At 37.3% G+C, this 10,696-nt stretch overlaps 1 protein-coding gene across 1 annotated transcript; it reads right to left on the reverse strand.

Annotated features, from left to right (window-relative positions):
• Positions 1 to 484: 484 nt before the first annotated feature.
• On the reverse strand, positions 485 to 9,028 carry LOC133325887 (phospholipid-transporting ATPase IF-like; the record flags this gene model as incomplete). Its single annotated transcript, XM_061534586.1, has 8 exons — positions 8,800 to 9,028; positions 8,059 to 8,731; positions 5,100 to 5,514; positions 4,471 to 5,038; positions 3,589 to 4,402; positions 1,637 to 1,963; positions 1,453 to 1,570; positions 485 to 695 (listed from the first exon to the last, which is right to left on the reverse strand). Coding segments are annotated over exons 1-8 (3,355 nt in total), but the record flags the coding sequence as incomplete, so codon positions are not given.
• Positions 9,029 to 10,696: the final 1,668 nt, after the last annotated feature.

Below are 10,696 nucleotides of genomic sequence, written 5' to 3' on the forward strand. Positions count from 1 at the left end.
GACGGACGGACGGACATGCATAAATCGACTTAAAAAGTGATTCTATGCATATTCTCAAAAGGAACCATGTGTCTATCTCGTTTATTTTTGCCTGTTACAAACATATGCACAAAGACATAATACCCTGTACCACAGTGTGGTGAAGGGTATAAAAATAACCATATTTAGCTTTGACAAAGGCATCGATAAAATTTTCAATTTGTTTAAAAATTATCCAAAAATACACAATAACCAAGGTTTATTCACAAGCAATAAACCTTGTGAATAAACCTTGGTTACACTCAACCAACTTATTAATTAGTATTGAATATCTGTGTTTTATGCTTTATTTCACTTTCCGGCCTCTGTTGCAAACCCCTCCCCTACTGTCCACTGCTCAAAGCATTCGACATACCAATTTCTATCGGCGGAGCCCCTCTGAGCTAAACACTAGTTTTCCTAAGTTCACTTATAATCGAACCATAGTTACACATCATTTACTTACCAATTAAAAACGATGCAATTGTCATTATCAAAAAGTAAACATTAGCAATTCGACGAAATTGTTCCAACATATTTAGGGGTAAAAATGTTAACAAACTATATTTTGTTGTTTTTACATGATTTGGTTTATTCCGACGACGTTTCCTTTCAACACCATCATTACCACCAATTGGTATTTTCAAAGATTCCTCAATAACACTGACACGGGTGCCCTACAAAGTTAGAATATATTTATTTAAACAATTCGATATTTTCAAAAATCTACACGCATGATTTTTACCATTTTTCCTTTTTTTTATTAAAGAACTATATTAAAATATAAACACCAAAATCCTAATGGTGTTCGATATTGATGGTTTCCGATTTACACAATAAATAACACTGCTACCATAACCACCGTTAAGCTACTGACTAATTAATGCATACATCTCATAATTTGCATTATTGTTTATTTGGTATTTAGGTTTTGTAGATTATAACCTATTAGCAAAATATTTTTTGGTTGGATCAAAAATAACCTCTTATCAAAAACGCAATCAATTGATTTCATTGATTATTTGCTAATAATGTCCAAATATTAAGTAATTATACAAGCACATAGATAAATGTATAACTTTGCGGGGGTCATTAAACATTTATTTACCTTAATAATTTAGAGAGAGTTTTTGTTCTCTCTTCTCTATTCTATATTATTTTTCTTAACTAAATTATCAATTATTTTTATGTGTTATTTTTGTGAGTAATTCCATTTCTCAAGTTTACATTTCTATGTTATTTTTTATTACTATGTATATAGATAGTAAAAAATGATGTATCTGCTTTGTTTAACAGGAATAGATAAACTACTCCGCTTCAGTACTTTTAAATCACAAAACAAATATACGTAGAACTAAAATTGACAAACTAAACACCTCTACCATTGGATTGACATTCCAACTTTGATGATTTACTACAAAATAAACTGCGTACCACCTTGGCGGTATAATCGGGCACCAGGCAAGCCACGGCCGTTACAATTGTAAACAGCCAACAGGGTAGAGAGGTGAAGACACGATTATAGGCATGATATAAACCAGGGTTATTGGGACTGTAAACAATGAGAAATATTAAAATAATTAACAATAATACATTTCCAATCCGTTGTAATACTTACAAATCAATAAAGTTGTATATAACCGTACTCAAGATGAAACCAAGGAAAGAAGCAATGATAATGCCAATATAAACGTAGCTAAGGTAGTGGGATTCCAGCATTAACTTCAAATTGCCAACCACAACAACCAGCTGTATTAGAATTGATCCGAAAATATAATATTCAGCCGTTTGCCCCTCGTTGAGTATAACATTGTTAAGTGTTAGGAAGAAATAAGCAAAGAAGAAGACAACAATAGAATGGAAAGCTCCGTTTAATATCCAGCGAAGAAATACCGTCCAACGTACTTGACGATTTTGGGAATTTTGTTGATATAAATGGGGATTTCTGAAATTTGAAATAATGGAAAATAAATAAAATGCCTCAGTGCTGTCTTTAAGACATTAGAATATTAGAAATTAGAACACCTCAAGGTGTTCTATAGAAATTAGAACACCTCAAGGTGTTCTATAGAAATTAGAACACCTCAAGGTGTTCTATAGAAATTAGAACACCTCAAGGTGTTCTATAGAAATTAGAACACCTCAAGGTGTTCTATAGAAATTAGAACACCTCAAGGTGTTCTATAGAAATTAGAACACCTCAAGGTGTTCTATAGAAATTAGAACATCTCAAGGTGTTCTATAGAAATTAGAACACCTCAAGGTGTTCTATAGAAATTATAACACCTCAAGGTGTTCTATAGAACTTAGAACACCTCAAGGTGTTCTATAGCAATTAGAACACCTCAAGGTGTTCTATAGCAATTAGAACACCTCAAGGTGTTCTATAGCAATTAGAACACCTCAAGGTGTTCTATAGCAATTAGAACACCTCAAGGTGTTCTATAGCAATTAGAACACCTCAAGGTGTTCTATAGCAATTAGAACACCTCAAGGTGTTCTATAGCAATTAGAACACCTCAAGGTGTTCTATAGCAATTAGAACACCTCAAGGTGTTCTATAGCAATTAGAACACCTCAAGGTGTTCTATAGCAATTAGAACACCTCAAGGTGTTCTATAGCAATTAGAACACCTCAAGGTGTTCTATAGCAATTAGAACACCTCAAGGTGTTCTATAGCAATTAGAACACCTCAAGGTGTTCTATAGCAATTAGAACACCTCAAGGTGTTCTATAGCAATTAGAACACCTCAAGGTGTTCTATAGCAATTAGAACACCTCAAGGTGTTCTATAGCAATTAGAACACCTCAAGGTGTTCTATAGCAATTAGAACACCTCAAGGTGTTCTATAGCAATTAGAACACATCATGGTTCAAGTAGAACAACTCAAGGTCTTCTATAGCAATTAGAACACCTCAAGAGGTTCTATAGTAATTAGAAGAAAGAAACGCCTCTATTAACATTAGAACCTCTCAAGTGATTCGGTATTCAATATACACCTCAAGGTGTTCTATAGCAATTAGAACACATCATGGTACAAGTAGAACAACTCAAGGTCTTCTATAGCAATTAGAACACCTCAAGAGGTTCTATAGTAATTATAACACTTCATAGTGTTCTATAGGCAATAGGACGCATCATGGTGTTCTATAGGCAATAGGACGCATCATGGTGTTCTATAGGCAATAAAACACTTCCTGGCGTTCTATTGGCAATAGAACACCTTATTTTCTGTAGACCACATAAAATCTCATTGTGTTCTATAGTCAATAGAGAACCTCATGGTGTTCTATAGTCAATAGAAAACCTCATGGTGTTCTATAGGCAATATAAAACTTCATGTTATTCTATAGGCAATAGAACACTCCATGGTGTTCTAAAGATAATAGAACACCATAGACCCTAGAACATCTAGTGGTGTTCTATAGACAAAAAAACATTAGAACACCTTCAGTTGTCTTATAGTTTTTGGAACACCTCATGGTGTTCTCTTACCATTGGGACACCTCAAGGAGTTCTACAGACAATTAAGCACCTTATGGTGTTCTCTAGTTAAATCTTTACTTACCCCATTAACACCTCCTCCGAATATGGCTTCTCACTAATAGCCAAAAAGGTGAAACTAAACGATATATAAATCACATCGAACAGCCACATATACAGCGAATGGTAGACCGATGTCGATGAAAACAAATCATATATTTGAAACAGAACCATTATTCCAGTAATCAAAATATTCTTGTAACAATAGAACAACACCAAAAACGAAAGACGTGCCGTATTATAGTGACCATGAACCAGCAGCAATCGTTGAAGCATAAAAAATTTCGCTATAGAAAAATCTGAACAACGTGCCGCTTGTAGACCTTCTTTACCCATAATGCCAATGCCGACATCGGCCTCCTGTATCATGGACACATCATTGGCACCATCACCAATGGCGGCGGTGAGAAAGCCTTTTTGTTTCTTAACCAAGGTAACAACCTCGGATTTCTGCAGAGGGTTGAGCCGACAACATAGTACGGCGCTACATTTCAGGGCTGTATTACGGAATTCTTCGGGTATTTCTTTTAGGGCTATAGCCAAACTTGGACCATCCATAATTAGGGCATGTTTTGAGTTCTCGTTATTATTTTCACAATTTCCCTCCAGTTTTTGTAAAGCATCCATGACATCTTCTTTGTTATGATAATTCACAATGAAATGTTGTTGGGCATCCGGTGGTATGTGACCACAGGCTAGAGCAATGTTCACAGCTGTCTCCACTTTGTCACCAGTCAAGACCCATATTTTCATGCCTGCTTTTTGTAATGCTGTTAGAGTTCCGCATACATTTTCTTGTAAAGCATCCTCCACAGCAGTGGCGCCCAATAGTTCCAAATCTGTGGGAAAGAATTTTTTTTTTAATAATTTCAATTCCCAAAAAAATCGAATCAAATTTCACACATACCACACTCAACACGTTTATAGCATTCATCCATTAACTCCTGCCTACTTTCCAGGGTATTCTGGGCTATCATCAGATCATTACAAAATTCTTCATATTCATCTTCGGGTATGAGCCTTCTAGCTACAGCCAATGTTCGCAAACCTTCCTTGGCAAATTCTGTGATATGAGGATCTGTTTGCCTTATCATCACTTTCGATTCTTCCGAACACAATTCAAAGACTGCACTTTCTGCACCTTTGGTATATAACCATTTACGATCTTCGCTGTCCGCCACGATAACACTCATACGTTTGCGTTCCGAAGAAAATTCCAAAGTGTTTAAACGTTTATTGGTTTCAATTTTCGATTCACTGCCTTTGGAATCTAACAAAATTTTAACTTTTAACAGATCATTATCCTCTCCAAGATAAATGAAACCCAATTGGCGGCAAGCTTCCAGTAAAGCTTTCTCATCGGGACTGGATGCCTGATATTCCAATAGATCATAGGCAGTATCCTCCAGTGGGCTTTGGGCAATTTGTACCGTGTGGCACAATGTCAAAGCCCGGAAGAACTCAACTTCTTTATCCTGCAATGAAAAAATATAAATTTTACGTTCTCTTCGTATCTCCGATGTAACCACACCTTACCTCAAATTCCTTTACACTCAACATTTTCTTCGTTTCCACATTTTCCAAAAAATAATTACGGTACATATATTTCACTCCGCCAATTGAACATTGTTGAAATATCATTTCATTTTTGGTCAATGTTCCAGTTTTATCCGAAAATAAAATATTTATTTGGCCCAAATCTTCATTGAGGTTAGAGGAATTTACCACAGCTCGTTGATCTGTCTCCGAATCATATAATTTCTGATCTTGTTGTATAAAGAAGGCATTCAATACACGATATAGCTCAATATTCATATACATCGATATCGGTATCATATAATTGAACAGAATCAAAAATGCCAAAAAATCTTCAATAATATTTGTAATGGCATTGACTTGTATCGGTGGACCCAAATAATCCATAAATGGTATGGTATTAATTTCTTCATATCTGAAATGAAAAAAAAAACGAATTATTTGAAAATCCTGTAGTCATAGAATTTTTGATCTTTAAGCGCGATATGTGCCTGCTGCAGAATCACGATTTTTGTAGTCCATAGAATCAATTTTCGTCAATGTTGGACTTTGAACTTAAAATAAAAACGTGGGTTAACAACTTAGTTTGATAGAAGTCCAATTTTAGTCCCATTATTTTGAAACCTCAAATTGGATATTTATTTAGAAGTATTGCATATCATTGGTCGCACGCTCACGATTTGCTTCGACAATGTTGATTACCGACAACTACTACCCAGCTCGACCAACTTCGTGCCGAAAACCCCGCTGACGACAGAATCCCGCAGGTAAGCACTGAAATAAATGCTTTAGTCCTTGAGCATAGGCGCTCTATACGATTATTTACACAGCGATGTAAATTCCAAGCAGCTATCTACAGAGAAGCTTAGAGTACGTGGGTACCTACCTTGCTGTCTTACCACGGTGCTATAAACACCAGTTAATACAAAGCATCAAACAACGCCCTCACTACTAATCGATCACACGTATTTGGAGTTGATTACCTCCCTGGATATGGAGCGGAGCCCATCTATAACTTCCGCCTTTCTATGGATCAGGCACCCGCGATTTGGGTATAAACCACCTCCAGCACGATGCTCCCCGAAGAGCCAACTGCCAGGCTAGATCCGAAACCGTTGGTCAGGTTCATAGCCGAAGCTATTACCAGTAGAACCCCAAACGGTTCGAGACTTGTCACCACAGACTATACTATCATTAGAACAAATATTTGCAGGCTTTCTACAATGAAGGGGATACAAAGAAAAAGGTGACCACCAACACTTTATGACTTTGGTAGCAAACATGCAACTCACCCCTTCCAACAATTGTTCCACAAGCCTGCTAGTTCGGGAATGGTCCGAAGACGAAACTACTACCATTTGAACTAATACCTGCAGACTCTCCACAATGGAATAACCGTTAAAAGAGGACGAATAACAGATGCAAAAACCAAAACCTCTCGATGCCAATTTCCACATCGTCTCCCATTACCACCCAACGATCATTCCACAAGCCGACAATGTATGGGAATAATAACCCTAATAGTTTCGATTCATGATCCGGGACTAGTAAACCCAAAGACACAAAAACCCAAAACACCAGAATACCCTCAAGGGCATTATTCACACTACACATCCACACAGGATAGTGGCCGTAACCATTTGGGTATCCGGCCCCCGCCGGACCAAACTCACACTCTACAAGACACTGATACTACCCGTGCTGTTATATGGATTTGAAGCATGGGAACTTGCGCATGCAAATGAGGCACCTCTTTGAGAAAATTTATCCTGAAGATCTATAAGCTGATCTGCGTCGATGGCGAATATCGCCGTCGAATGAACCACGAGCTTTACAATCTATACGCGGACATCGACATAGTCAGTCGTATCGAGCTGCAGCGACTACGTTGACTAGACCATGTTGTGAGAATAGATGATGTCCCAGCTCAAAAGGCATATAAAAGCGAGCCAAGCGGCAGTTTACACAGAAGGGGAAGGCCATAAATCCGATGGAAAAATCAAGTAAAAGACATCTCGGAAAATAGTTTTTCAAATTGGATGACATGCACACAGACCAATGCGCTTGGAAATCTTTTTAAGCTCAGCTCCTGGAAAAACCGTTCAAGCCAGCTAAGTAAGTTTTACCATTGTTGAAGGTTGCTTTCCACTGATCATAATTCTTCAAGAATGAAGTACTCGATGTTTGGCGCTTTAGTTGTCTCACGGATCACATCATTCATGACAACACGTGCAATGTGATTCAGAACATGATGCTGGCAACTGATAATCTTCGGTGCAGGATAACCATTCTCTTCCAAAATTTTCTGCAGTCGAAATACAACGCCTATCTTTTTGTAGGTGTTTACGCCTGATCTCCCGACAACAATCATCGTTCACTAGGTGATTCTTCTTCTTCTTCTTCTTAGAGAAATGAAGGCATTAGAAGCGTCGAACGACGTGTATCTTCGGGTGTATGCGACTCCGTTCACTCATCGGCGCAGCAACAATTACCATTTGCCTCCTCGTATTAACGTTTCTAAATCGACTAGGTACTTAGGAAATCAGGAAAAATAGATAATCGTTTGTATCTTGTGAATTTTTTTTTCATTGTGTATAGTCTAGCACAAAAAGCGCGATATAAACAGAAAAAGTTAAGTGTTTTGGAAACTTCCACCTCTGTTATGAACACATGTTAAAATTTCTTTCGATCTGGCAACTCCTTCATATAGAAACAGGAGTTCCATTGTAAACAATTCCGGATGTGTCCTTTTTAAACACCTGTTTCTATATGAAGGAGTTGCCAAATCAAAACAAAATTTAACATGTGTTCGTGGCTACCTATTTATTGTGCCCGGATTTTAGTCTAAAGTCTTTTCTTGTACAAACAATTCCATTCCAAATAAACTTTTAGATATAGTATTAACATATTGCGGTTTCTATACATAAAAATAACCTTGTAGTATATCATTCCATCTTACCTTCCCAACATATACAGGATAATGCAGGCAACCACCATCAGCACGACCAAAAATATTAAAAATTTGTTAATATAGATTTCACTTGAAGCTGACTTATTTCCTGTATAACGGCTATTTAGCTGCAATTTTGTAGACATCCCCGTATAAACTGCACATCCTATAACCTTTTCCGTATTCTTAACCTTCGATCCGCGCAACAGAAGATTATCACTTGTCAAAGGCAGCACCATTGACGTACCATTTACTTCAATTTTTCCATTAAATTTATATAAATCTGTTCGCGGACTTTCACACTCAATCACTCCCAGTCGATTTAAATCGATTAAATCGTTGATCTCCGGTAGACCTCTCGGTATCGTTAATGTCTTCAAATTTGTTTCACCATCCAAATTGGCAGTGGTAACAAAACATTTACCACTCTTATCGGTCGAATGCAATAAAACCACATCACAGGGTACATCACAATCGGAACGAACTACAACCAAATCGCCCGGGCATACATAACGAGATTCAATTTCCCGCTCCTGACCATCACGTAAAACGGTAACCTTTGAATAATTCACCAAGTTATCATTTTTATAACGTTGATAATCTTCATGGGCCTCCTTAATGCCCGTCACAATCATAACAAACAGTAGCGGGATCAATGAGACCATGGGTGAAAGTGTACTATCTGTAATTAACGTAATTATTAATAAGATTGTACAAATGCAAGTTTTCTTTAATCGGGCCAATACTTACTGATGAAAAACGATATTATGGTCACTACCAAGAAATAAAAATATACCGCCCTTCGAAATTGATCGTAAAAATTAATGGGTAAAAATGTTAACAGAGTATATTTGGTGGTCTTTATACGATTTAGCTGCTGAGATTTTTTACCACTTTGTGTGGCATTGCCGCCCACTTGTATGCGGAGATTTTCCGTTGATTTACTGCCACTTGAACCCTGTTTAAAATTTAAATTCATATTCAAAATTGCTTTTAAATATTTAATCACTTTAAAACATACCATTTTCAATTTATATTTTTTTCCTCAAATTGTCCAATATTTTCTGTTTATTAATTTAATTTCATTGTATTTTTACGACTTCACCCAATCGACCACCAACGTTCTTTAACGGCCAATATTAACTTCGCTACTGAATATTTTTCCGCTAATCAGTCGATGGGTTCACATTTCACTTGATATGCAACTCAATATTGTATTGAATTGTGTTGTGTTGAATTCTTAGTGTTTTAACGATAAGGATAGAGTTAAAGGCATTATCGTAGACATGAGTATTTTGGTAATTATTGTTTTAAAAAGATTATGATATGCTAATTCTTATTGGAACCCCTATTAATAAATATATACACCATTTCAAAAAAGACTATAATACGAGGGCAGTTCGGAAAGTTCTTAGCCCAACACAAAAAACGCGTTATATATTATCGTAACACTTGAAGCTACCTGAGTTTCTCCCGATCAAAACAACGAAAAATCAAATTGATCATGCTGTCATAGACTGAAGGCGTTCATCCAGTGTTTTAGGCGTTCGATCGTTTTGAGGAGCGAATATCAATTCGGACCACTACCTTGTAGCAGCCAAGGTTCGCACTCGTCTTAATGCAGCAGCAAATGTGCGATCCAACACAACACGGAAACTCGATGTCGAAAAGCTGCAAACACAACAGATAGCAGAAGCCTACTCCGCTCAACTCACCCACCTGCTTGAGAAGACCACTCCTTGTCTCGATAATAAAATAGACGCACAATTGCAAAGAATTGCCCACTCCATACAAACTGCAGCAAAAGCAACACTTGAGTACCAAAGACCAACATCAAGAAACCCGTGGTACGATCAAGAGTGTCGTAATGCTACTGATGTGAAAAACGCAACGTATAGGACAACCCTGAAGACAGTAGCAACACGTAATGCGAGAGAGAATTTTCGGAAGAAAAGGAGAGGGGATAAACGTGTTTTCAAAAAAAAAAAAACAGAAAGAACAAGAAAAACGTGAGCAATTCGAGATGTACAGAAGTCAGAATGAAGTCCGGAAATTTTACCAAGAGTAAGGCTTTGGCACAGGCACTTCCTCCTGTAGATATGAAGAAGGAAACCTGGTGACAGATACAGACAGCGTGCTGAAGATCTGGAAGGAGCATTTAGAAAAACTTCTGTTATCAAATAGTAGCGGTGAAGAGTATACCCCAGCACCAATAAGAGATGACTGTATAGATTGTATACCACCTAGCCACGATGAGTTCATAGTAGGAAGGAGTATTTTGCAAAGCTTCTGTGACGGTGAATAAGATACCCCAGAACCAATAATAAATGATGGTATATATTGTATACCCACTAGCCAGATGAGGTCAAATTAACAATTAATGGGCTGAAGAACAATAAAGCAGCAGGTGCCGATAGATTACCAGCCGAACTATTCAAGACAGGTAGTCAGAGCACGCACCAACTGATTAGGACAATTTGGCTAGAGGAATGCATGCCCAATGTTTGGAACCTCAGCATACTGTGTTTCGTGCACAAAAAGGAGACAAGACCATATGTGCCAACAATAGAGGAATAAGTCTCCTTCCCATCGCATATAAAGTGCTACCCAGTGTGCCGTGTGAACGACTGAAGCCAATGGTCAATGA

Source organism: Musca vetustissima, unplaced genomic scaffold (assembly GCF_032173495.1).
Source record: "Musca vetustissima isolate MV318-11 ecotype Yass unplaced genomic scaffold, APGP_CSIRO_Mvet_v1 utg45420, whole genome shotgun sequence".
NCBI classification, from domain to species: Eukaryota; Metazoa; Arthropoda; class Insecta; order Diptera; family Muscidae; genus Musca; species Musca vetustissima.